The 27561-nt window shown below is 40.4% G+C and overlaps 1 protein-coding gene across 1 annotated transcript; it reads left to right on the forward strand.

Moving 5' to 3' along the window:
• Window positions 1-27280, forward strand: Ddx59 (DEAD-box helicase 59). Its single transcript, XM_021654322.2, has 8 exons — window positions 1-298; window positions 1577-2370; window positions 4284-4451; window positions 8371-8460; window positions 13669-13920; window positions 21781-21933; window positions 22558-22686; window positions 26863-27280. Exons 2-8 carry the CDS (start codon window positions 1588-1590, stop codon window positions 27124-27126), a joined length of 1839 nt encoding a protein of 612 aa, XP_021509997.1. The 5' UTR covers window positions 1-298; window positions 1577-1587; the 3' UTR covers window positions 27127-27280.
• The last annotated feature ends 281 nt before the right edge of the window (window positions 27281-27561 follow it).

Genomic DNA, 27561 nt, shown 5'->3' on the forward strand with positions numbered 1-27561 from the left:
ACCTCCACTTTCTAAGCGTGGCGGACCCCGCCCTTCCTGGCAATTCTACTTTCTCACCAGCCTAATCCCGGCTTTACACTCCTCCAAGAGGATTCCCACTCCCGCCCTCCAGCCTGCCTGCAGCGCGTCACCGCGAGGGCGTGGCCACCCGAAGCTCCGCCTCCCGTCGCGCGCAGGCGCGGGGGGCCTCAAACCTGGCCAGGTTCGCGGAGCTGCCCGGGCTAGTCCGCCGGAAGCTCGGCCCAGCGCCTGGAAGGGAGCGGCCCGAGCGGGAACGGACGCGGCCCGGTCCGCGCGGGTGAGCGTGCGCCGCCCTGGCAGCTCGGGCCTCCGGCTCCCGCCCCTGTGCTCCGTAACCTGGGCGCGAGGCGGCGGCTGCCGGCTGGATCGTGACGTCCTCGTGACGTGCGCGCGCCTGGAGCGCGGGCCCGCGGGCGGATGGGGAGGGCGGGGATGCGCGGGAGCGGGCGTTGCCCAGAGCAGGGGGAGTGGGTTGCGGGCTCTCTGCAGCCCAGAGCGGCCCCACCCCTTCCCGCTTTCCCAGATGGTCCTGCCCTGCCGGAGCCTCAGAGCCTCTCGTCTAGGCGGCCTGGGTGCCATTTTTTTTTAAATTTTATTTTTTAATAGAAATGGTATCTAACGATTTCGTAAGGTTTTTGTTTTGTTTTTGAGAAAATTATATTTCATAGTCCCAAAATAAGGTTAAACATTCTTTCCCCAATCACTAATTTGTGAAAACGTTTTAAATATTCTCTAGAGCAAGAATACTTGGTTCTTAACACTTAGAAATCATTTTTTAATAAATAAGCATAATTCCTAGGTGACTGGATTCTTCATCTGTGTGTGTGTGTGTGTGTGTGTGTGTGAGAGAGAGAGAGAGAGAGAGAGAGAGAGAGAGAATATCCGTGTTTTCCTTTGGAATGTGGAACTCAGGCCCTGACGTGCTAGCATAACACTTCAGTGCATTCCCAACAATACACACATGTAGATACACATGTATTTATTATGCTATCTGATACATATATAGTGTAAAAATAATACGTGTATGTGTGTGTGTGTGTGTGTGTGTGTGTGAATTTAAGGTTTCAGTGCCTACAGTGACCTACTTTCCCTGGTTGTGAAGGTTAGAAAAAAAAAAACAGTAACACACAGAATGAGCACTCTGCTACTTATATAAATATAATAGCATTTTTCCCTGTTTTGTCTGTAGTTTTGATTTTTAAGATTCTAATTATGAAGTATCTTCTTTTGTGAAAATGCAATTGAGGGATTTGCTGTAGAATTTCTATAGTATCTGCTCCTTGTAAGTACAAATGATTAGTAAACAGATATAGGTGGTGTGCACAACAGGGTTGTGGGGTCCCTGCAGGCCATGTTTCCTCCACTTGTGTGAGAGGAAGAGGACTGTATCCCCTCCCCCAGAAACTGACAAGTAGAAGAAAAGTTTGGCTTAAGTAGGGACATGATGTCTTCACTGTTGCTTTGGGTGAAATTCTCTGATACAATATCATATGGCACTAATATATGAGCTTAATTGAGGGTAAATATGTATCTCATGGTGCAATTTCCTCAACAGAATATTGAAGAATGTTTGTTCCCAGATCTTTAAAAATCAAGAGGAGTTCTAGTGATGACCTCAAAAGCTGCATAGCTAAGAAAAGTAAGCCAGAAGCAGAAGGCCTTCAGCTGGAAGAAGACAGAGATATTCAGGTTCATGCTTTAGCTACTAAAGAAACTGTCACAGTAGACAGGTCCAGCAGTGCATCAAACTCCTTACCCAGCCCTTCTCCACAGTTGGCCGAGGGTGTGAAGGACAGCCACCCTTCAGAAGAGCCCATAAAGTCGTTTTCCAAAACCCAGCGGTGGGCAGAGCCTGGGGAGCCCGTCTGTGTTGTCTGTGGTCGCTACGGAGAGTATATCTGTGATGAGACTGATGAAGATGTGTGTAGCTTGGAGTGCAAAGCAAAACATCTGCTGCAAGTTAAGGAAGGGGAAGAATCGTTAAAACCCAGCAGCCCGCAGAGAACTGCTTCCGAGCCAGAGTCCTCGCTGGAGGCCTTTTATGTCTACAAAGAACACCCCTTTATTGTGACCCTAAGGGAGGACCAGATTGAAACCCTTAAACAGCAGCTAGGAATCTCAGTTCAAGGACAAGAAGTTGCCAGACCCATTATTGACTTTGAGCACTGTGGTTTCCCTGAGACCTTAAATCAGAACTTGAAGAAATCAGGCTATGAAGTGCCAACTCCCATCCAGATGCAGATGATTCCTGTAGGGCTTCTGGGAAGAGATATTCTGGCCAGTGCAGACACTGGCTCAGGAAAAACAGCTGCTTTTCTCCTGCCTGTTATCATCCGAGCTCTATTTGAGGTAATTTACTGATCTGACATATATTTGTCTCAGAAACAGATGCCGTATTTACCCAGTTTCATTGTAACTAATAAATTTACAAACTGCAGCTCAGCAGTTGTAAATCAAGTAATTGATGCGCCTGGTGATTTTTGTGTCTGTTTTGTATGTGAGATGTAATATCAAAGAATATTCTTTTTATTGTGTTGAGCCAAAGATCTCTTCCTGGAAGGCATAAAAATTAATTTCCTTACAAAACATTTTATTTTTAGCAGGTTTTCTATAAAAGAGCATAAAGTTTTGATCTGCAGGAAAAAATCCTGTTTACCAGATGCGTGAGCTGCAGTTTATATCAGCTAAGCCTCTTGGGTTTTGGAGAAACTGATAGTGTATATTAAAGTTATAATGCTTCTTATACTGTATCAAAGTATATTCTTTTTTTTTAAATTTTTTTATTTTTTTATCAGTTACATTTTATTAACTCTGTATCCCAGCCGTGTCCCGATCCCTCATTCCTCCCAGTCCCTCCCTCCAAAGTATATTCTTAAGTGTGACCTGTGGTTCATCTTTAAATAGTACTGCTGGGCCGGGTGGTACAGGCCTGTGATCCCAGCACTCCACAAGATGAGACAGGAGCACTGGGGTCTAGACAGCCTAGGCAACATAGTAAGAGCCTGTCTCGAGCAAAATGAAACGAGAAATACTAACTTCTTTGTTAGTTTGTGGTGTATAAAGCATATTCACACAGTTTCATGGACACTGCATATTTGTTTTCCTAGTATACACCGAGTATCATCATCTGAGATGCTTTAGGACTTTTTCCAATTTTAGAATATTTGCATAGACTACTAGTTGAGCATCTCTAATTCAGAAATCCAAAATACATAGTGCTCCAGAATCTGAAACATAATTATTGGTTTTTAGAGACAGGGTTTTTCAGCGTAGCCTTGGCTGTCCTGGACTTGCTCTGTAGACCAGGCTGGCCTTGAGCTCATGGAGATCCACCTGCCTTTGCCTTCTAGTGCTAGGATTGCAGGTATGCTCCACCACTGCCCAGCCAGAATCTGAGACATTTTAAAAGAATTATAATTTTATTGAAGTGTATGGGTGTTTTCCTGCATATATGTCAGTGTACCACATGTGTGCCTTGTGCCTATGGAGGCCAGACAGGAATTGGATCTCCCATAACTGTAGCTGCGGGAGGTTGTGAGCTGCCATGGGAGTGCTGGGCATCACACCTGGGTCCTCCGAAAGAGAAGGCAGTGCTCTTAACCACTGAGCCCCAGGATCTGAAACTTTTCAACACTGTGTTGGTGCTCAAAAGCCTTGCTATTTAAAGGGCAGTTTGTTTTCAGACTTGTAGACTGAGGCTGCTCAGCCTGTCCTAGTAAGCTTGTGGGCTGTGCATGTGACACGAAGTGTAGGCAGAGAGGAAATAGGAGAAAGCATTAGAGGCTAGTGTGAGGGGAAAGTACCAGATGTCTAAAGCACAGCTCAAACACAGGGTGATTAAATAGAGCTCAGGGAGAAGCTAGGCTGTGGGTGCCTCTCAAAAAGCCCTTCTTAAGTTCTTTGGCCAAAGAAAGATATCAGTGTGTGAGAGTGGAGAGGGAAGAATCCAGGAAGCAAAGTGCCGAGATTCCGGGGGGTCTTCATGGTGACCAGGGGAATCCTCCTTGCAAGAGGAGTGCTAGAGATTTTAGTACTCTTTCTTGTTTTGCTTACTGTGTATGCCTTCCCCACTTTTGATCTTTAGTTGTATAAGTTGTATAAGAAATGGGCTCAAGTTCTGATAATTTTTGGAGGAAAACTCTGCCTGGGGCAAGCAAAAGGCTCATATCTGGGGCTGATGGTGTCACTGTGATGGTATCATAGTTCATATAAGCAGGAATTCATTATTGGGGTTTGTAAGTTGTTTTTTCTCCTCTTGGCAGGATAAAACGCCATCTGCACTCATTCTCACACCAACAAGAGAATTAGCCATTCAGATAGAGAGGCAAGCCAAAGAACTGATGAGTGGTCTGCCACGCATGAAGACAGTGCTTCTTGTGGGGGGCTTACCTTTACCCCCACAGCTGTATCGCTTACGACAGCATGTGAAGGTAAGCACCTAGTTGGGAGAAGGTCTTTGAAGGTTAAAGCAACAGAGGAACGTGTGTGTGTGTGTGTGTGTGTGTGTGCATGCATGCATTCTTTAAGCTTTTTAGTTTTTTGCCTACTAATTATTTTTTTCCAAAGTTAATGTTATAACCAGGTATAGTGATACACATCTGTAATCCCAGCACTCGAGGTTGAAGCAGGAGTATTGCTGAGAGTTTGTAGCCAGCCTGAGCTACATAGTGAGTTCTAGGCCAGTATGTGCTATAGAATGAGGCTTTGTCTTAAAAAAAAAACAAAAAACTAAAACTAAAGTTTCATTGTATTCAGGAAAAGAATGGAATACAACTGCTGAGTGTCTGTTGTACATTACACTCTGTTGGGTATTCTCATATACCTGTCTCGTGTAACCATATTTGCTCTGAAGGTAGGTTTGTATATTCCATTTTCATGTTTGAGAAGGTAGATCTCAGAAACTGGGATTTTACAAAATAAATAAAAATTGCCAAAATTAGAATTACAATTTATCTGACTCTATTATCCCTTTACTGGGCCATGGTGTGTAGTCTGTGCTTTCTTATATGTGAAAGTAATGTGATCTAATTGTAGCTTTGGTACTTGCTAACAGTGTCATCGATAACTGACTTTGCTTTGGTGAACTCCAGTTTTCTTGAGTTAGAATGGTTGTGCATACTTGTCGATTGAGCTTAAGAGAAGGCTGGCACAGAGCCTGAGCAGTAAAGGTGGACTGTAGCCTAGGGTTAGCAGTTGGCCCTGAGATTCTGGATATTACCTTTCTAGCTTCTGGGATGGCAGGGAGGTTCTGAAGTTCCAAGGGAGGAGCTGAACTGCCAAAGAGCCTTGTGTGGAGAAGGGACAACAGGTTTGAAAACACTGTAATATTCAAAACAAAAAACTATCCTGCTCATAGGACATCATATCATATGATGTCATCATGTGTGTTTGACAGATTTAAAACATGTAAAATACACTTGTAAGATGTTGCCAATTGGTAATTAGTGGGGAAATAAATCACTGGTTTTCACTGTAGATGTCTACTATATAAAACAGAGAAAGGTAATATTTTCCTAGTGAAAGATTCTAAGTTCAGCAGTATATATTTATAAGGTAAACCATGAAAACAATTTGTGAACACTGAATTGGGTTAGTAGAGCTTGCTAGAGTCTCCTACAAGCATCTGACCTATTTTTCTTGCCCAGCACTGAAACATCATAGTGCATGGAGACATGTAAGCGCAGCCCTGGCCACCTTTAAATAGCTCACCTTTTATTCTTCTTTCAGTTTTTTTCAAGACAAGCTCTTGTATGATTGCTGGCCTCCAGTTTAAGAGCATCTGCCTCAGCCTTCTGAGTGCTGAGCTTGGTCCATCTTGCTGGCTGCATTTTCATTCTTAGGGGAAGAAAGTTAATACATTGTTGCTAGTCTCCAGTTTTCAACATTTATTCATTTATAAATCTGGATACAGTTTTTTCATATTAAAAAAAATCTTCAACTTGAATGAAATAAACCAGTGCAGTGTAAGAAACTTTTTTCTCCCAGGCTTCTTGGAAGTTTCTGACTTGATGCCCCATCACTCCCATATACTTCAGAATGTGATTCCTATAACCCAGGGCATTATTCTGCATGTCCATAATGCAATTACAGATTCAGGAAGTTAACACTGACACATTAATATAGATCAGAAACTAACGTGTCACCTGCTCTTTGGAAGCCACTCACGTTTTAATAATTCCACCTCCTCACACACACATCCCATCCTATGCCTGATCCCCTACGCAAGAAGCTGCATGTAGTGGCTGCACCTCTAATTCTAGTACAACGGCTTTTGAGAAGCCATTAAAAAGGAGAGGAAGATTACAGTTAAGGCCATCCTGGGCTACAGCATAAAAGCCTATCTCAAAAAATAAGCATTAAAAACGTAGGTACATCCGGATCATGTACTGTATTTGGATGGTGTGTGGGATGGTTAGTGCTGCAAACTTGACAGGGTCTTGGGTCACCTGAGAGATGGGCCTTCAGGCATGCCCCGGGTGGATTATCCTGACTGTATTTGTTAATGTGGGAAGATCCATCTTAAGTGTAGTTCAACCATGACCTGGGCAGTGATCCTGAGCTGTATAAAATTGAAAAAGGCAAGCTGATCATGTGGTTACCTCTCTCTGCTTTCTGATTGTGATGTGCTTGTGAGCAGCTGCTCCAAGTTTTTTACTTCCCCGCCACAATTGGACTATACCTTGAATTGTGACCCAGAACAAACCTTTTATCCCTTTAGCTGTTCTGTTGAGCTATTTCATTACAGCAAAAGGAAAAGAAACTAAGTACGTCTCTATCATCTTCAGTTTGTGGTGGTTCTTTAGACTTTATGGTTTTTCTATGATTTTAGCACTACTAAGATTTACAAGTCACTTCTTTTTATTGTTGCTGAGATTTCTCTTATTGTTCTTTTACATTTTTAAAAATGTGTATGAGTGTTTTGCCTGCATGTATGTATATATACCATGTGCATGCCTGGTGCATGCCTGGAGTTACGGATGGTTGTGAGCCAGCATGTGGGTGCTGGGAACAGCAAGTGCGTCTAGCCACCAAGCCATCCTTTCATTCTGTTCTTTTTAAAAATTTTGTACGTGTATAGTACATGTGTGATGTATGTGCACATGTGTGTTCAGGTGTGTGCTCCTGTGTACTTATAGCAGTCAGGGGAGAACACTGGGTATCCCGCTCTGTCATGAGACAGGTTCTCTTACTGAGGCGGGAGTTCTGCAGTGCTGGGCTGTCACGCACACATGCAGTCATAGCCAGCTTCTGTGGGTGCTGAGGCCTGGAGCTCAGGTCCTTGTGTGTGTACAGCTGAGCCAGCTTCCCAGCCCCTACCCCATTCCCCTTCCACCCCCACCTTTCTCTCCCTCTTAGTCTCAGACTTATGGCAGTCCTGCATCAGCCTCTGTAGGACTATAGTAACAGATTGTGCTCTACCATGCCCAGATTTCAAACCACTTTAAAGAGAAATATGACTGCGTTCTTTTCACTGCATCCCTTTTGGTGGCTAACTTTTACTCTCTTCTTCCTTGAGACGCTAGGGTGGAATTCCAAGTCTCATGAATGCTAGGGCAGTACCCCACCACTCAGCGGCACCACTACCTTGCTGGCTGTTCACTTGTCTTTCAACTGTTCAAATTTATTTTTTTCTTTTGTATTTAGTAAATATTTTGGTAGAAGCACTTTGGGATACACAAATGTCTTGTGCTCATCAGTATGGAATCGGGTTTCTTGTTTTATTTAAAGTCTGTGACTTGGTTTGGTCCTGATTTGACCAGGAGAACCTTGAGCTTGTGTCTGTGGCTTTAGATCATATCTCTGAGTTCTTACTATCTGCTATCTACTCTCTACTTAGGGAGGTCCATGTTTGCCTTACTTTTTCCCTGGCTGGAAGCATGCCTTTCTCAGGGACCCCGTAGAGACCCACCTCAGAGGCTACAGAGGTGTACTTTTTGTTGTTGTATTTGAGCCACTCACCTTCCCCCGTTGGACCTTTAGGCTCATCTTTATGTTTTCTGTACTGGACAGACTTCTCCATTTATTGTGTATCATATGTATCACAATAGCATTTATTTTATTCATTTCTTCCTATAGACTACAGATTATTTGAGAGCAGAAACTGTATATGACTTATTCATTGTGGTACTTTACCCAGTATCTAGCATATATTAGCTACTCAGTAAAAATAGAAAGGCCAGGTGTGATAGTGCACACCTGCAATCCCAGCATTCAGGAGGCAGGAGGATTGCAAGTTCAAGGCAGGCCTGGGATACATAGTAAAACCCTATTTCAAAAGAAAAAAAAAAAGAGTGAATAAGTGAATAAATGTTATCTAACCTTAAATTTGCCTTTGTTCTTTTTATTCAGGTTATCATAGCAACCCCTGGGCGACTTCTGGATATAATAAAACAGAGCTCTGTATCACTTGGTGCCATAAAAATTGTGGTCGTAGATGAAGTAAGTAGTCATGTTAAAGACTATTAGTCAGGCAGTTGGGGCGATGGCTCAGTGCAAAAAGTGTCTGCTTCACAAGCATGCAGACCTGAGCTCAGGTCAGGTCTGGGCATGGAGGCACATGTCTGGAACCACAGTGCTAGGCAGAGGATGACGGGGTTTGGAGCTCACTGCCAGCCTATGTAGCCAATCAGCGAGCTCTGGGCTCAGTTTGTCTCAAACAATAAGGCAGGTGTCTGGGAAGATGGCCCAGGGGCTAAGAGCATTTGGCGTTCAAGTCTGATGATCTGAGTTCAGATCTCTGGAAACCAGATGCACTAACAGCAATGAACAGTAATAGAGTCCCTTCCGCAGACAAGGGAAGGTGGAAGGTGAGGATCTGGTACCACGGTTGTCCTCTGACCTCCACACATACACACCCTTACACACAGTCATGCACAGACGCATCCATAGAGAAATGAATGTGCATGTGTGTGTGTGTATAACATGAAGTGGAAAGTGACTAAGAAAGATGATCTCTATTGCCCTCCAGCCTTCACATGCGTATGGACACATTTGTGTGCACACTTGTGAGCACACATACACTACACATACACTATACATACACATTAAAGCAGTCACTTGATTTTGGATAGTTTATTTAAAAGTATATTGTAGCTATGTAATGTCATTGTTTATTCAGAATATTTTCTGTGAATGGAAAAAAAAATCCAGGGACTTGTAAAATTTACTGTACTGGGTCTTAAGCTGACTCCTCTGTACACTGCAGCTAAGCCAAGGCACGATTCCCTCTGTTAAACCAAAGCTATCTTTCCTAGTGAAGAACACTCAAATTCAGTGGTCACTGTAAGCTCCATGATAAGGCTGTGGGCTTTTGCTGTATTTTGTTTTGTTTTGCAGTTCTGGGAATTGGCCCTGGGACCTTCTGCATGATACACAAGCATTCAGCCACTGAGCTACCTCTCCACTCTCACAGAGATTGGTTTTTAAAATATTTTATGCTTCCTGATGCTTAAAATAATCAGTGACAATAGTTATTATTATTTACAGGAGCTATATTAATAGTGGTTATTTAAATGGTATTTGAATAGTAGTTCTTTTTATTTCTGGGCATTGGTGTAGTGGTTGTGAAATTTTTGTTGTTAATATATCTGAAAAGCATTTTATAGCTCTGAAGTATACAATGAAGTAAGTGCATTATTTTATTATATGTGCATATATGTGTGTGTGTGTATATAGATATAGAACTTTCATTTATTTGCTTATTGTGTAAATGTATTCATGCAGTTACCATGTGTAAGTGTGAAGGTTAGAGGACAGCTTGTGGAAATTGGTTCTCTCCTGCACATGTGGTTCCAGGATTAAACTCAGGTTTTCAGGGTCAACAGCAAGCACCTTTACCGCTGAGCCATCTTGTCAGCCCTATGTTTTTATTTAATTTTTGATTATTGTTGTCGTTGTGTGTGCACATGTGCATGGATAGGGACACAGGAACATGCGTCCATGACACCTGTGTGGAAGTCAGAGACAACGTTTAGAAGTTGGGTCCTTCCTTCCATTATCATGGTTCCAGGGATTGAACTCAGCTCATCAGGCTTTGCTGCAAGTGCCTTTATGCTGAGCCATCCTGCCAGACCTATAACATCATACAGACAAACATGAGAACTGAGCTTTTGCCACCCCTGCATCCAGGACACATTTTACTTCGTGTTCCTCACCAGCAGTGACAGCAGAGGTTTGGTTATTTTGTAGCAGTGGTTAAAGTGCCATGCCAGGCTCTGACCAGTGATCACATCCTGTGTGCCCTTGTCCCAGTAAACAACAGGAGATACTCTCAGAAATGTGAAGATGATATAGGCAAGGCCCTCAAGACTAGAGTTTGACCTTTTTTTTAACCACTTCCTGCTGTGGCTCTGTGATTAAGAGGACCTGCTGCACTTGCAGAGGACCCAGATTTGATTCCCAGTACCCACACAGTAGCTCTCAGCTGTCTATAACTCTTTCCCAGGAGAGCTGACAGGCACCAGGCACAAGTAGGTACACGTTCACACATGCAGACAAACACAATACACATAAACTAAAAACAAATCTTTAAAAAAAGAGTAATTGGATTGTAAAATATTTGCCTGACATTTGCAAAGTGTTGTGTTCTGTCTGTTGCACCATTAAAAATACGTTAGAAGAGAAGAGAAGAGTGACTGGATGTGGCTGGTTTCCACAAAACAGGTACAGGCTGGAATTTGTCTTTTGAGCAATAGTTGGTCACTTATAGGGGAAACTGCTATACAATAAGATATTGTATTATGTATACTGTACGCTAATCGTCCAGGACAATTAAAGTCAGGAGTAGAATTTAGAGAGTAAGTGCTTTGACTATTAAAAATAGTAATGGAATTTGAACTGCTCCTAAGAAGATGGGGGACAAATTTAAAACCCAGAGGACAGGTCAGATATTCCAATGAAGAGATAAGCAGAGTCAGAAAGAGCCCAAGTCTCTGTGGAGGGGAGGGAAGGAGACCAACGAGTTTGAAAGAATTCTTCCTGAGAAATAGTAGAAAGTAGAGTTGGGTAGCTAGGGTGGAGTCAAATTATAGATTGCCCGGAGAGGGAGGCAGAAGCTTCTGGATTTGATGTGGGAGACAATGAGGCTTTCTAAATTACGAGCTGGGCGTAGCAGGGTAAAAGTAGTGGTTTAGGGAGGGTAGTCCCTTGCCCAGTACAAGAGAAATTAAAGAAGAAGGACTCAGAGACCAAGCAGCCAGCAAACCAGCCAAGGCGTGAAGGGGTCAATGGCAGGGTGGAGACGTTGGGACTGAAGGGTTCAATCTGAGAGTTGCTGTAAAGTCATCATTTATGAGCCTTCGGATGACTGCATAGGTGGAAGAAGACGGCAGCTGGAGCGCTGACTCTATCAATTATAGCTGTACCTTTAATGTTAGAAAAGGGTGAGAAGTAAATGCTGGGACCCACAATCCTCTCTGAGTTTCGCCTTCCTGTGAACAATAGACAAAGGGGAACCATTTTCTCCTTACAGGAAGAGTGCTTTGGAGTTTATGTGTTGTCTGTTCTCCAGGAGAAGGGTGGAGGGAAGTGAGCAGAGAGACCTGAGGCTGAGGGCCGGACACATGGAGTTGGCACTGAGTCAGCACAATGGTCTGATACAGGAACTGAGAGTGGAAGATGTCTTCAAAGGTGGATGGATGCCAGTGTTGAAGGAGGAGGCCAGGACTCACATCATTTCTTGCTGTTCCTCTGCTCCGCGTCGTTATCTGGGTCACTTGTCAGGCCTTCCCTTTGGCCTAGAATTCTCCCCTCTCCCATCCCGTTCCTTCCTCACTGTTTCAGAATAAGAGACTCAGAAGCTGACCCCTGTCCCTCAGGGTTGGGGCTGAGGTCTCCTTTCTTCTGCTCTATTGGACTATGCACAGAGTGTACTGTCTCTCTGTATTGTGTCGCTGGCTGCCTCACAGCCATCAAGTGCAGGTCTGCCTGGCCTGGCCTAGTGATAAAAACAGTCTGAGGAACAGATAGCACTTATTAGGCTGGTGCTGGATGTGGGTGTGGGGCTCAGAGCCAGCTTGAGGGCACTAGAGAGATGGCTCAATAGTTAAGAGCACTTGCTACTCTTACCGAGGACCTGGGTTTGGTTTCCAGCACCCAAAACCATTCCCAACTCCAGTTTTAGGGGATTCAACACTTTTTCTTAGCTCCACAGGTACCAGGCATGCACACGGAGCACAGACATGCATGCAGGCAAACTACTCACACACCTATAATACATGAATTCAAAGCCGGCCTGGGCTACCTGGAAACCATATTTCCAAATAAAAGGAAACAACAGCAAACAAACAAAAACATGGAACCACCTTGTGTGCCCAGTGAATGTTATCTAGACTGGCCTTCTCCCTTGGGTAGTCTGATTCAGCAGCTCAGAGATCTTGAAAAACTCCTTGATTTTGAGAGGCTTGGGACACTGAGATGTTGCTGTACAACATTAGGTCTTATTCGGTGCTTAGAGTTAAGGCTGTCCATTGTTTATTTTGACATGCCAGTTGTTGTTTGTTTAGTGGCTGTAGTGGAAAGGAATGCTTATGAGCTCTGCCCCATGGAGCTGTGGCAAGTGTGTATCTATCCATGGCAATACGGCAGGGAAAAACCTAAAGGTTTACTTAGGTTGGTAAACAGAGTTTCTCTGGGGTGATGATGCTTATGCTGAGATTTCAATGAAGATACTTCTGGAGGGAAGATTGTGACAGAGAACACACAGTGAATGTTAGTGGTAAAGTTTTAGTAAATTTTGGAGAAATGACAATATTTGGACCATAGCCCAATGTTAATCTTTAAATATAAAATACTTTTATTATATAAGACATATCCATGAATAGAAGGAAATAAAACTTTGGAAAACAAAAATTGAGCCCTAATGGCCATAGTGGCACATGCCTTTAAACCCAGTACTTGGAAAGCTAAGGCAGGAAGATCATGAGTTCAAGCCTGCATATCAAGATTCTGTCTCTAAAATTCAAAGTCAACAGATGTGATTCAATAGTGGAACACTAGCATGTGCAAAGACATGGGTTAAATTCTCAGCATTGATAAAGAAAAGTGTAGTGAGCACCCCAGCCCTGTACACACAACAGCTCTCTAGGCCTCTCTGTGGTAGCCTTTCAGTTTTCCAGGTTTTTTTCACTCTGTAGTTCAGTCTGGCCTTGAACTCAATCCTCCTGCCTTAGTGTCCCAAGTCCTGGAATTACCGTATAAATTATTCCTTCAATTAATTAATTTCTTGTGTGTGTGTGTATATATATATATATATATATATATATGTATATGTATATACTTAAATTGTCTTATAATTAGTATTGTGTTACACAGTGTTCATTTCTTTTCTCTGAGCAATCATTTATTACCCAGTAAAGAACTTTCTGGTCATTTTTCATAATGGCACAGTGTTATGTTGCCATAATTTAAAAGTACCCTATGATAAGTATGTAGGATGTCTATTTTATAAATATTAATAATAATAATCCATATCATTAAGTTATATGGTTTATAATATTACATAAACATTCCTTATTGATCTTTTGATAGCATGATGTATTTTTCTGTGGTTTTTTTTTTTTTTTTCTGTTCTTAATTATGCAGTCTTATCCTGGGTGGTGCTGGCTTTCAGTGCTGAGTAAGCCTGACTTTAGAATGCCTTCGTTTTAGGCTGACACCATGTTGAAGATGGGCTTTCAACAGCAAGTGCTTGATGTGTTAGAAAACACTCCAAGTGATTGTCAGACCATCTTGGTTTCTGCCACGGTTCCAAGCAGCATAGAGCAACTGGCAGAGCAGCTTCTACATAACCCCGTGAGGATTATCACCGGGGACAAGAACCTGCCCTGCTCCAGTGTGCGGCAGATCATCCTGTGGGTAGAAGACCCAGCCAAAAAGAAGAAGTTATTTGAAATCCTAAATGTGAGTATTCAGGCAGTTAGCCATAATTTGTCACTTGTGCTTGCATTTCCGGAGCTCCAGAGAGAGTGACACTTAAGGGGAGCTTTGGGGGAATTCTGGTGCAGATATTTAGCAGTAAATTCCTTTACCCACATCAGAATTCTTTCAGGATCAAGTTAAATTTTGTTTCTGATGTTTGTTTGAAACAGGCTTTTGCTGTGTATGGCTGGCTTGACTGATACCATGTAGCCCAGACTCCTCTGGCCTCAGTCTCCTCAATATTAGCATTAAAGGCATTTGCTACCATGCCCAACTCAAAGTTTTATTTCTGAAAATATGCAGTATAGATGTCTAGTAGGGGTTTTGGGGAGACACATCTCTGTTTTTTGATTTTACCCAGCTCTGGAGCCAGATGCTGGGTAAAAGCCTACTAGTTCAGAGAGGCAGAGAAAGCACCCAGCTGACCTTCCTCAATGTTCCTTCTTCCATGCAGGCTCAAAAACCCTCATGCTGAATATCTCTCCCTTCTACTTTCATCTATGTCCTTCCTCCTGACTTCCTCTTACTCTCTATGATTTTTTTCTTAATAATCCTGTTAACTTCCTTTCAGCTGGTTGCTTGCTTTGCCTCTTGACCTATAGTTGACTTTATTTAATCCTGTTTACAATATTCAAGCAGAAAGCTCTTGCCTTATAGGTGTGTGCTAGGGCTGAGCCATACCACAACTAAAAGCAGGTTTTTTTCCAGTAAATAACACAATCTCAGGGTTTACAGTGTAGTCAAATATCTTGCAACATTTCCCCTTTTTTTGTTTAAACAAAAAGGAAAGGTTTTAACTCTAACACGGTAAAACTATTGAAAACAATAAAGCTTTTTCTGACAGGCTTTCCACAGTGTCAGCATGGTTATATCTGGCAGTCTGGGGATTATTTTTGAGTTCAAAGTTCTGTAAAATGTTCTTGTCAGTCTCCTATGAACTTTGCAATTTGAATGTCCTGAGCAGTTTATAGTCCTAAACTGATCCCTTGGTGGTGTTTGTCAGCTTGGTGGCAATTTTGGCAAGGTAGAACACAGCAGTCAATCCAAAGGTGTCCACTGTTTGCATAGAACCTGGTAGCAGAAGAGGCGTGGGACAGTTTTTCCCAGTGGTTGGTGTTAACACAGTCAGATGGATTCATCGGTGCAGGGTCCCATCATCTTCTTGGAGACTTCAGGGTTATTGTTAGGAATGTCACTGTTTACTGTAGAAGACTTAAACATTTTAAGTGCCATATTCAGAAGATTGCTAAAAGGTTTGAGAACACAAGCCTACAAACTTTGTTTCTAGTTACCTGCTTCAGATTTAAACCTGAAAACACGTACAGGAAGCTAGAAGAAGCTTAGTTTTAGAATTAGTGCTCTGTATGGCTACTAGTATTATGACAGAAGCCTTATATATACATAATAATCTTAACAGATTTTGAGATAATATTTATACCTTCAGAAAAGTTTTACAGAGTCAAATGAAAACCAAAAGATTATGAGATTAGTGTAAATAGATTAGTCCCTAATTGGGGCTGGAGAGATGGCACAGAAGTTAAGAGCACTGCTGTTCCAGCAACCATATGGTGGCTCATAGCCATCTACAATAAGATCTGGTGCCCCTTTTTGCCTGCAGGCAAAAATGGAGGCAGAATACCGTATAAATAATAAACACGTCTTTAAAAAAGAAAATAAAAGAAATAATTTTTTTTAAAGTTCCTAATTTTTTGTTTTCCTCTGTCCCATACCAGGTAGCTCTTCTGATGTGAGACAGAGAATTTGGATTTTCCTTTAACAAAGCATACCTGGGTTTAGAGAAGGAGAGAGCCATGCTCTAACCCCAAAGCACTTATTTTTTAACTGAATTGGGACCACATAAAGAGCATTTGTCACTTATGTCTATTGAGGGCAGCAGAGACAAGCATTTGGGAATCTGCCATGTGCCAGCTACATCATAGGAAGAAAGAGGGGAGCCCCACCCAAGTGTTCTGTCCCCAACCAGTATCAGCCAGGTGGTTGTCCCACAGGAAGGGGCAGTCACCTGGGCAAGATGGTAGCATGGATGCCAGTGCTAGTCTGAGGCTCCAAGCTGAGATTTCAGATTGGTCAGCTGGAGGTGAGTGATACCACTTGGCCAATTTACTCTTTGTTGTGGAACATTTTCTCTTGATGATCCACCTTTTTTCTTCAGATGTTTACTTGTCCAGTGGTCTCCTGATTTTTTAGTTGGATGCTTTTATTCTCCTGGAAAGTTAAAAACAAAACCCTACTCCAACCCTAACTCTGGGACAATCCAATCTTTTTTTTAGCAGGTTATCTCTAGCCTAAGGCAAATGTTTTTGACAACAGAAAAAGTATTATCTTTCAATTGAAATTAAAAAAAATTATTCTTGAAAATTTGAAACTAAATATACCTTCATATGTGAGAATAAATATAGCTATATTCGCCTTTTTCTTTATATATAAGTTCAAGGTATAAGTATTTATTTTTAGGTCACAAAGGACGTTCACTTTGAATTTCAGCCTTTACAAGTGACTTTTAAGTTTAAATCACTGTAATTCTTATGTGTCTACTTCTGCCTCCTAAGTGTTGGGAAAAGGCATGTGCTTTCTGGACAGTGTTGGGATTAACAGTGTAAACCACTGCCTGGCTGTGGAGTCTGTATAATAGTTATTCTCATAGGTTTGTCCTGCTTTAATTTAGTTCTCCATTTCCCCTTATTTTTTAGTGTGAGGGGTAAACTAAGTTCAGATTGTTTGAATATGTATTTTTCTGTAATTTTTGCTGATTTATTCTGAATTTTTTCCCTGGCAAATTTTAATATTCTAGTCTTAATTAAACATGATGCCAATTTATCCACTATTTCATTATTTTCAGGCATTTTTGTCTGTCTTGCCTGTATGAACGACATAAAATTTGATGTCTTTGCTAAGTTTTGCTAGGTTTTGTCATTTTCATTCATGCCTACCATGAGCAGATATATTTGCCATTTCTCTGCCAGGTAGTGATTTTCCATTTTGTTGACCATATGCTATACCATTGCACATGCATCATGAACTGGAGAAGATGGAGATTTTCCTTTTGCCTTCCTAGTTGTTTGTCTTAACGCCAATAGTGCTACGCTGATTTTCCTTCCTCACTATTTGCCATTCCATCCCCCGGTCTATAGGCTGCCTATTTCCATTAGCTTTGGTTCCATCAGTGGTTAATGAAGTATCAGTAAATCATGTGTTAGGCAAATGTTGTGACCATTCTGCCACTCCCCACAGTTCAATAGGTGCCTCTCTTGGAGGAGGAGTGAGTAGTTTAGAAAACTGAGTTATTTCCTCAGTTCTGGAAGGCACAGACCCCTCCGCTACCACATCCTGGTCACATTTGCATCCTGTAATTTCTTTTTTTCCAGAGTCAAGTTTCACTCAGTCTCATCTGATAATTTTTTAAGACTATTTAAATCCTATCATCTTGTAAGGTTTGAAATAAATTACATAGCTCTTGGTTAGTTAATTCATTTGTAGACTGTAGCCAGTTACTATCTCCCACCAATTTTGGAAATTCATTAAGACTTTGTAATTTATCTCTCCTGATTTGTGCTTTCTGTGGTCAAAATTTCTGTAAACCTGTCTTATATCCTAGATAATTGATAGAATCTCCTCTTTGCATTTCTTCAGGAGCGATTTATAATCCCCAACAAGGCAAAATTCTCTTTATTTAATCAAACATTTTTTTTCTAAGATATCTGCATTTGAATCAGCCAGTAAGACATCGTCCATAAAATTATAAGTTTTAGATTGAGGAAAATATTTACAAACTATTTCTAATGGCTGTTGTACAAAATATTGATACAAGGAGAGACTGTTTAACATTCCTTGAGGAAGAACTTTCAACTGATATCTTTTAACAGGTTGAGCATTATTATAAGTAGGAGCTGTGAAGGCAGATTTTTCTTTATCCTATTCTTGTAAACATATAGTGAAAAAAGCAGTCTTTTAAATCAATCACTATAATAGACTACCCCTTAGGTAATAAAGAAGGAAAGGGAATTCCAGGTTGTAAAGAGCCCATTGGCTAAATCACCTTATTTATAGCTCTTAGATCTGAAAACATTCTCTATTTTCTCCAGATTTCTTTTTAATGACAAATAAAGGAGAATTCCAGGACTGGTTGATTCTTCAATATGTTGAACATTTAGGACTTTTACCAGCTGTCCTAGTACCTGTAATTTTTCCAGTGTCAAAGGCCATTGTTCTACCCACACAGGTTTGTCAGTTAACCATTTTAAAGGTAGGGTGGTTGGTACCTTTGAAAGACCAACAGCTGTTGTGTTCTGCTTATGTACAAGCTGACTGGTCTGTGACTCTTCTTGATAATACCTTTTAATATTTTTCTCAGAAGCATTCTTTATTTTGTGGTTTATTTCTGAGATTGGAGGAATGTTAATCTATGTTTTCTATTGCTGTAACAAATCATGTCTCCATAAATTCATGGCTATATTAGCCACATGTGGCTTTAATTTTCCTCTTTGCCCTTCTGACCCTATACACTTGGCCCATCTTGAACTTTGTTTTAACTGAGATAAAGTTCCAGTTTCTAGAATCAGAATATTTACCTCCCAAAGAGGCCAATCTAAATGCCAAGATTTTGATGAAATTATTGTTACATCTGTTCTTGTGTCTATTAAACCTTCAATTTCAATGCCATTTGTTTGTATTTTCAGCTTTTGTCTCTGATCATTTATAGAAGTTTGCCAAAATACTTTTTTCTGGTCTCTCCTGAATTTTTTGTTTTATCTACTGACGCTGTTCTGTTCTTGATTATATCCAAAGTAGTGTTGTGTTTAACAACAGGCATCTTTTAATTCCTCAGAAGTGTCTCTGATGCTGACAGGTAACAATTGAATCAAATTTAATATCAGGGCCTGTGACAGCATCCCTAGGGAGTTTCCCAATAACGAAGGGTTACCAGGCCTGTCCCTGGTTGATCTGCACTCATTTGTTTAATATCGGCCTTTGCCACACCTTCTGCATACTCCAGAAGGACAGGGGCCTTCTTTTTGGCTTATATCTAGAAAAAACATTGTTTCTAGGAGTGCCTTGCCTATAGTCCCTTTTTAAGTGAACTTGCTTACCACAATTAAAACATCTGCCGTTTTGATTTTCTTAAAACTTTTAGAAACTACTTCTCCTTTCAAAGTAGCATCATAAACATTAAGTCCAGTATCAGCCATAACTCTAATACAGTCCTCTATTTGTGCTGATCCTGTCTTTAAAGGCCTAGTCATCCTTTTGCATTCTGAATTAGTATTTTCAAAAGCCAGAGATTTAATTAATATTCATCTGACTCCTGAATCTGATACTATCCTATTTACAGCTGAAGTTACTCTTTGCAAAAAATTGTGAAGCCTTCCTTTGAACCTTGTATAATTTTAGTAAATGACTCAGACCTCTTTCCTGATTCTTCAGCTTTATCCCAAGTATTTAAAGATGCTAAATGTTGTAGCACCAAGGTGTGATCATCAAATTCAAGCTACCTTTGTAACTCAGCATATTGACCTTCACATGGAAACTGATCTTGGGAAATATTAATACCTCTAGCCCTGTTTCATTGTTCTATATCCCTAGCTTTCTCTTTTCATCATGTTCACCATTGTAACTGTGGACCAGCTTCTGATGTTACTGTTGCCAAATCTTTCCAGTCTTGGGTGATGATTCTGTTCTGTGTTGAATGTGAATTTAATATCTGCTTCACATAGGATGCATGCATATCATATGAAAGCTTCTTTAAATTTTCTCAAATCTAATATGTCTATAGGGCTCTATTTAACTTCTTCATAACCTTGGGAGTGCCTATCATTTGCTGGTAGTTCTTGTATAGTAACTGGAAAACTAAGGTTGGTTTCTAACAACCTTGGGCCACTTGTCTTTAGTTTCATCATGCAGTGGGGAGGTAGGTTCTTGTCTAAATTTCTCTGTTTGTGTATTTTTCTTATTTTTATTTATATGTCTTTCTAAAACCTGTATTTTACCAATCCACTTTTCATATTTGTCACAAAAAAACCCACTATGGCTAATAATGAGAAAATTATGAATTATCCCACTGACAGTAATTATAAGCAATATTATGCAAATCTCAGTTAAGTCATTTATCTTTTCATTTTCTGCTTCATTATACAGGGTCCTAATGCTCAGTATTATAATATTTCCCATCTTTAACATGGGAAATATCTTTCCTTTTAATATTACTCAACTATTTCCTGTGAACTTCCCACGTGTCTTATCAAATCTGATGGCTTCTCAGTTTGTCTGCAGCTGGTGTAATTTTTGTATCCTTGTGGTTGTGCCACACATTGGAGCACCAAGTGCTGTTTTTAACAAAATCTCAATAATTCAATTTTACGAAGAAAGACTTGGGAGCCAGATACTACTAGCTCAGAGAGGCAGAGAAAGCACCCAGTTGACCGTCTTCCTCAGCCAGTGTCGCAAGTGCAATGTTCTTTTTCCCATGCCAGCTCAAAAAAACTCTCAAATTGAATGTCTTCCCTTTTGCTTCCTGTGCATCTCTTTGTCTATACTCTTGACTTCCTCTTACTCTCTATGGTTTTTTTCTTAATAATTTTATATTAACTTCCTGTCACCTGGTTGCTAGCTCTGCCTCTTAACCTATGGTTGACTTTATTTAATCCTGTTCAAGCAGAAAACCCTTGGGTTAAAGGTGTGTGCAGGGCTGAGTCATACCACAACTAGAACCAGGTTTTTCCACTAAATAACACAATCTCTTGATTCATAGTGTGATCAAATATCCTGAAAAAATTTTCTTTTGTTCCTAAGGTCTCACTTTGTAGCCGAAGCTCTCTTGGAACTCATGATCCCCTTCAGCTCATGGAGTGCTAGGTTTGCAGTGTTTGTGTCATATCTTCTGGCTGAGAATCTGTTTTTCTTTTTCTTATTATACAGAGATATTTAAATACGAAGATTATTCCTCATGAGCTGGGAATAGTGACTCATGCCTATAATCCCAGTATTTCTTCTGAGGTAGAATAATAGTTTTGTATTTGCAACTAGCAAGCGCTACAGATTGAGCTCCAGTGAGCCTGCACTACAGACTGTGATCCTCTTTCTTTCCCCCCTCTCTCTTACCCCTGGCCCTTCTTCTTCTCTCTCTTACTTTCCCTTTCTCTCTCCCTCTCTCTCATACACCCTACATACAATTCTTCAGTATTTTACTTTCAAAAATTATATACATTTTTTTCAAAGTGTTTCTTGATTATTCAGTCCTTGCAACTTTTTGAACTAATTTAAGCAAACTTGTTGGAGTGGTTGATATATGCAAACAGTTACTTACAAATGTGGTAGTAACTTAAAGACAGTTTGTATTGACTAGCAAGCAGGGTTAAGAACTATATAATGGGCCCTAACATTTTTTAAAATATATTTTTAATAGTAATGATGAAAAAGTGAGATGAGCTGGGCATGGTGGCACATGCCTTTAATTACAGCACTCAGGGAGGCAGAGGCAGGCAGACAGCTGTGATTTGGAGGCCAGCCTGGTCCATAAAGCAAATCCAGGACAGCCAAGGCTAGACAGAAGAACCCTGTCTCACAGCAAAACAAAAGAAAAACAAAAACAATAACAATAACAACAACAAAAAGAAACAAGAAAAAGTAAGAAGAGCAGTTTGTGCATCCTTAAATGAGAACATTAGTTTTAGAAGAATGTTTTTTATTTTAATTATAAAATAATTATTATTTCCTTTTAGCAGTATTTGTAAACCTCACAATAATTAGCTCATGCTAATGGTCTCAGAGAAGTTTTCCACAGAAGTATGCTCTATGGATAATTTAATTTCTTGTTTTCTCTCCTAGGATCAGAAACTCTTTAAGCCTCCCGTGTTAGTGTTTGTGGACTGCAGACTTGGTGCAGATCTGTTGAGTGAGGCGGTTCAGAAGATCACAGGTCTAAACAGCACATCCATCCACTCAGAGAAATCTCAGGTGGAAAGGAGGGACATACTGAAGGTGGTTCTCAGTTTTCTGTGTTCTCTGCCTCCCAAATCTATTTTACCACACTTTTCAAGAGAAAGCCTACTACCCGCTGGTTATAAAACAGTTGTTTTCAGTGCCAGGAAGCACAAGGCAAGCAGTGACCATAAAGTTCATGTTCCTCTTGCTCAGGCTTGGGGTGGGGAGGGGGCATTATGCTTGCTCTCTGGAGCACCTGTGCTAAATGGATAGCTAATTCCCAGTCCACCATTTCAGAAATCAGGTCAGTTTGGTCTGGGGCAGAGCAGAAGCTCACCTTAGGAAGAGATTTGCCTGAGTAAATTAGTAAAATAAATTCCATGATGGTGAGAGAGGCTTTTTTAAGCTACATTCATTTTTTCAAGACTTCTATTTATTCAAAAGCTATTTTGCCAAATACTATGAGGTATTTAAAAAAAAAAGAATCCAGAATTATACAAAGCCACATAAAAAAGTTCTAGATAATTATTTTCTTAACTGTTTATTGTTTTTTAGACAGGTTTCATTATGTTCTAGAACTTCCTCTAGATCAGACTGGCCTCTGTCTCCCAAGTGCTGGGATTACAGCTATGCACCACCACTCCTGGCCTGAATAATGAATGTTTTTGCTTTATTGGAAAGGGATTACTGGAAGGAGACTATGAGGTCGTGGTGAGCACAGGGGTCCTGGGCCGAGGCCTCGACTTGGTCAACGTCAAGCTGGTTGTGAATTTTGACATGCCTTCCAGTATGGATGAGTATATTCATCAGGTAAGGGGTGTCGATACCCTGCCGCTTTGTTAATGAGTAGAATTGAGTAAGGTGTTGTCAGGATGAGGAAACCATTTTTTGAAAAGCAGAACATAATATTTTAACATATTTTGGGTATTAAAAATGTGTGTGTGTGTGTGTGTGTGTGTGTGTGTGTGTGTGCACGCACATGCTTAGGGCTACAGAGTTGGCTCAGCGGTTAAGAACACTGTCTAATCCTCTAGAAGACCCTGGTTCAGTTCTTAGAGCGTATATAGTTGCTCACAACCATCTGCAAGTCTAGTCCCAGAGTATCTGACACCCTTTTCTGACTTCCTCAGGTACCAGGAATGCACGTAGTATACATACTTACATACATACATATATATGCTCATTCATTCACACACATAAAATAATTTTTTAAAGCTTTAAAAAATTAAAAATATATTTATACATATTCTAAGCATATATGTGCTTATATATATGCTTATATATATGCTTAGAAAAAAGTTTTGGTTCTAAATACATGTTAAAAACTGGAAATGTGAAACCTACAATGTTGGAGGTTTTTTGCTTGTTTGTTTGATTATTATGTTAAGTGGCAGGAGAGATGGATTGGTGTTTAAGAGTACTTGTTGCTTTTCAGGGGACTTGGCTCAGTGCCCTGCACCCACAGCGCTGCTTAAAAGCATTTGCAACGTCATTTTCAGGGGACTGTGCACCCTCCTCCGGCTCTGATGGCACTGGCTTGCACATGCTGCACACATGCAGACAGACACTCAGACACATGAATTAGAAATAAATTAAATCTTTAAGACACAGTTCAGGCACTAAATTATTGGTTTATTTTTGCTTCTTTTTCATTTGTTTCCTTCAGTGAGCCACTGGTGGTTTTTATATTCAAGGAAAAAAGAAGCTGTTTTAAAAGATCACTTTAAGTTGCTGTATCTGGCCAGAGTAAAGATGATCCTTTAGAATGCTTGTTGTTTTAGGAATCTTGTCTTCTCTTCATATCCTTACTTGTCCTAGTCTTTCACCTTTTAAAGTTTCACTTGTTTCCTTTGCTGCCAAGAGGAACAATGGCCTCTCTCTCGGGTAGAAACAGAGCCTAGCTTAGTGCAGTGTTATCTCACTGACTGCTCCCGTCTTCCTTCTCCGGCATCGCTTACAAACCATCCAGTACAGCCTTTCTCTGATGCTCTTGGACTCACCTTCCGATGCCACCGATTTAACGTTTTCAGTGTCCACACTGTACGGCTGCTTTGAGTTTTACTTAGGCTTAATCAGGAATTGAATATCCTACCAGAGAGAACTGTTGGAGCAAATAAAATGTTTCCTTTCAAATTTTCATAATTTTGGATAGAAATTTTTCTGAAGAGTTATGATATTGAGCAGCTTCTTTGCTTCTTAGAATATGCTGCTTATAGTCACTTAGCCTTCCATCTGAAGGCCGACTCTCTGGCTTTCATGACTATCCTCCAGTGACGGCCTCTGGGCTTAGTGAGGATGTAAGATTTCTTGACTCTGGAGCTAGCTGGTTCTCTAGTTGTGTGTCCGTGTCTTAGATTGTTTCACTTCTTAAACCACAGAATGAGTGTTGAGTATTACAAGTAGAAAAGGGCACGAAATGAGACGTAAGCCTTCCTTTTTTTGTTTTGAGACAGGGTCTGTGCACAGCCCTGCCTGTATTAAAACTCACAGTGATCTGCCTGCCTCTGCCTCTGGAGGGCTGGGATTAAAGCTATGCACCAGCACATCTGGCAGTCAGCCTCCTTGACCATTTAGTTTTAAGTTTTGTCAGATAAGTAAAAAATTATAAACACATGTGCATAGGTACACATATTCATCAATGCATGTAAATGAGACCACATCATACCTACTGCTCTGTTGCCTTGCTTTATTAACTTTATCTCCGATGTATTTTCTCATCAGCATGCTCACTAGGTACCATTTAATAAATGTTAATAGACTTAACATGTTAAGAGATGTGAGGGAGCACTTCCTCTGTGGCCAAGTTCCTGAGTGTTTTCACTAACTCTCCTGCCTTATCCTGTTTAAACTGTTGCAAGATAATATATTGTGTGAATGTGCTATGGCCTAACAAATCCTTTATTGACTGTTATGTTTCTAATGCTTTATTATTACAGAATGCTGCAGTAACTTTCACATACTTATTTTTTTTATGAGTGTTAGTATGCAGTAAGTTTCTCTGGCCATGGACATGGTGGTCAAATCGGTAGCTATGGGAGAGGCTGAGTCAGGAGGATTGTGTGAAACCGGAAGTTTGTGGATAGCCTGAGCAACATAGTAAGACTACCTTAAAAAAAAAAGTCTAAGAGAACTGCTAAGTCAATGATAAGTGTAATAGAAATTCCCATGTTTCTGTTTTTTATTTTTAATGGTAGAAAGGTTCTGGGAAAAGTAATTTGATGTTAAATAGCATCAGCTACTTCAGAATTCAGAAAATATTGGAGGTTTTTTTGTTTTGTTTTGGCTTGGTTTTGTTTTTCTGTTTTTGTTTCTTTACTAGGTATTAAGCTCAGGGCTATGTGCCTGCTGGGCAAACACTTAACTACTAAGCCATATTCCTGGCCCTTTTTTAAAATGTTGAGATTGTGTCTTTCCAAGTTGATCAGGCTAACCTCAAACTTTTGGTGCTCTTGCCTCAGCCTCCCAAGCACCCCCACTTCCTGCTACACTAGATCTCATTGTAAATTATCAATAGATACAGTTCAGATACTGAACAACTCACTCTTCTGTTGCTGTTGTTGGAGGGGGATTATTTGTTTATTGTTTTATTTTTTCAAGACAGGATTTCTCTGTGTAGTCCTGGCTCTCCTGGAAGTCATGCTCTAGACCAGGCTGGCCTTGAACTCAGAGATCCACCTGTCTCTGCCTCCCAAGTGCTGGGATCAAAGGTGTGCACCACCACTACCCAGATATAATCATTCATTTAAAGTTAATTCAAACAACTAAATGTTTAAATATATTCATACAGTTGTACAGATATAACGACAGTCAGCTTTAGAAAATGTTTACCACCCTAAAAAAGATGCCACATGTCATCAGCAGTCATCCCACTCCAGATCAAACACAAGCACCCTCATTCCCAACTAACTCGCACTCTGCCTTCTGCCTCTGTAGTTTTGAGTTTTATGGTCACTGCATGTAAAAGAGATCATGCCACATGTGGTCTTCTGTAACTTTTTATCTTTTATTTAGCATGTTTTCAGCATTTACCCATTTTATGGCATGTATATTTAAATTTTGTTTTATTTTTTTATTGCCAAAAATATTCCATTTATGGGACACCACCTTGTGGACCAGTTCAGTAGCTCTACTTTTTACTTTATGGCTACTGTTAATCTCAGTGGCCCTACTGTGAATACTCGTATACAGATTCTTCTGTCCACACATTTTTGTTCTTGTTGGCCTGTTCCTAGGATCAGAATTGTTCATTTACTTGGTAACTATGCTTAGCATTTCATTACCTGCCAGACTGTTTTCCAGAGTAACATTTATGTATTCTTCAGGAATGTATGAGTTTCAATTTCTCTCTATCTGCCAACTCTTATTATTCTCTGATTGATTGATTTTGAAGTCAAGGTTTCATGAGTTCATGAAGCCCCACCTGGCTCACTTGAATATTTCTAAGCACAGACTTTAGATTTTACATTTAATTGATGAGCAGAAGTTGGCCATGACTGATTCCCTTCTTGTGAAAACTTTCTCAGAATATTTTCATTTTGTATTTAGAAACAAGTAGAGTTTGTGCTTGCTGTGGATTTTGATATTTGAATGACAAATTTGTGTCCATTTAATTCTGTCAAACTGAGAACTCTGTAAAAACAAAATAGCTTAAATCTAACATTTCAAGGCACAAAAGCTAGAACAAACAGTCCTCTTGTTGTGCTGTTTCATTAAAAATAAGATAGCAAACAATGTATATGTTAGCCTCAGCCCTCTAAGTTGATCTCACTAATATACTAATATGTCCAACACAAAGTCCAAAGAGCATAATTAGGATTATAGCTCATGGGTAATGCTCACCCCGACTGAGTTCAGTGCACATACACACACACCAAGGAAGAACCCTTATCTGAATGAATGTCAAGCTTTTTAAATAACTTTAATGATAGTCTTCATTTCTCTCGAAATGAATGAGACTTGAAAATGTCTTTTTGCATTTTGTTTCAGGTTGGCAGAGTCGGGAGACTCGGTCAGAACGGAACTGCAATCACTTTCATCAATAACAACTCTAAAAGACTCTTCTGGGATGTCGCCAAAAGAGTGCAGCCTACGGGATCCATTCTCCCCCCACAGCTGCTACACTCTCCTTACCTTCATGAGCAGAAGAGAAGGGAACAGCAGAAAGACAAACAGACACAGAGCAACCTGGTCACGGGGGCAAACCTCATGGACATTATTAGGAAACATGAAAGGAGCAACTCACAAAAATGACCTGGTTTGCCACTTCTGCTAGGTTTTATGATATAATATAAGCAAAATTTCTAATAACTACTGTATAATTGAGTAAATAAACATGTACAAGGAACAGAAGAATCTTGAAGATTATTTTAAATTTAATAAAATTTGTAGAGCAATATTGTATTTATTCCAGTTCACCATCCTTGTATTTTAAAAGCAAAATCAGAAGATGAATTGCTAAAAGAAATAGTTTGTCTTCCCTTGCCATAATTTTCCATTGTTTGTTTAAATAGGTAGTTCCTAGAGCCATTGCTGTTGGAGCCATGATTCTGCCCAGCAAGGTATCATCGGAACAGTGGCTCCTGCCCTGTCCCTGCAGCACGTTCACACTTGAGTTGTTATTGGTTAGGAAGAAAGTGAATGGTTGCAATTGTAACAAATGCTCAGAAGTGCTTTGAGAAGGTGTAC

This window comes from Meriones unguiculatus, chromosome 11 (genome assembly GCF_030254825.1).
Source record: "Meriones unguiculatus strain TT.TT164.6M chromosome 11, Bangor_MerUng_6.1, whole genome shotgun sequence".
Classification (NCBI taxonomy): domain Eukaryota; kingdom Metazoa; phylum Chordata; class Mammalia; order Rodentia; family Muridae; genus Meriones; species Meriones unguiculatus.

What these genes read in the sequence shown, in the direction of transcription:
- Ddx59 (XM_021654322.2), top strand. Translation starts at nt 1,588, where the DNA reads ATGTTTGTTCCCAGATCTTTAAAAATCAAGAGGAGTTCTAGTGATGAC. An exon ending in AAATTGTGGTCGTAGATGAA is followed by an intron (nt 8,461 to 13,668) that starts GTAAGTAGTCAT and finishes CCTTCGTTTTAG; the next exon opens with GCTGACACCATGTTGAAGAT. An exon ending in AGTTATTTGAAATCCTAAAT is followed by an intron (nt 13,921 to 21,780) that starts GTGAGTATTCAG and finishes TTTCTCTCCTAG; the next exon opens with GATCAGAAACTCTTTAAGCC.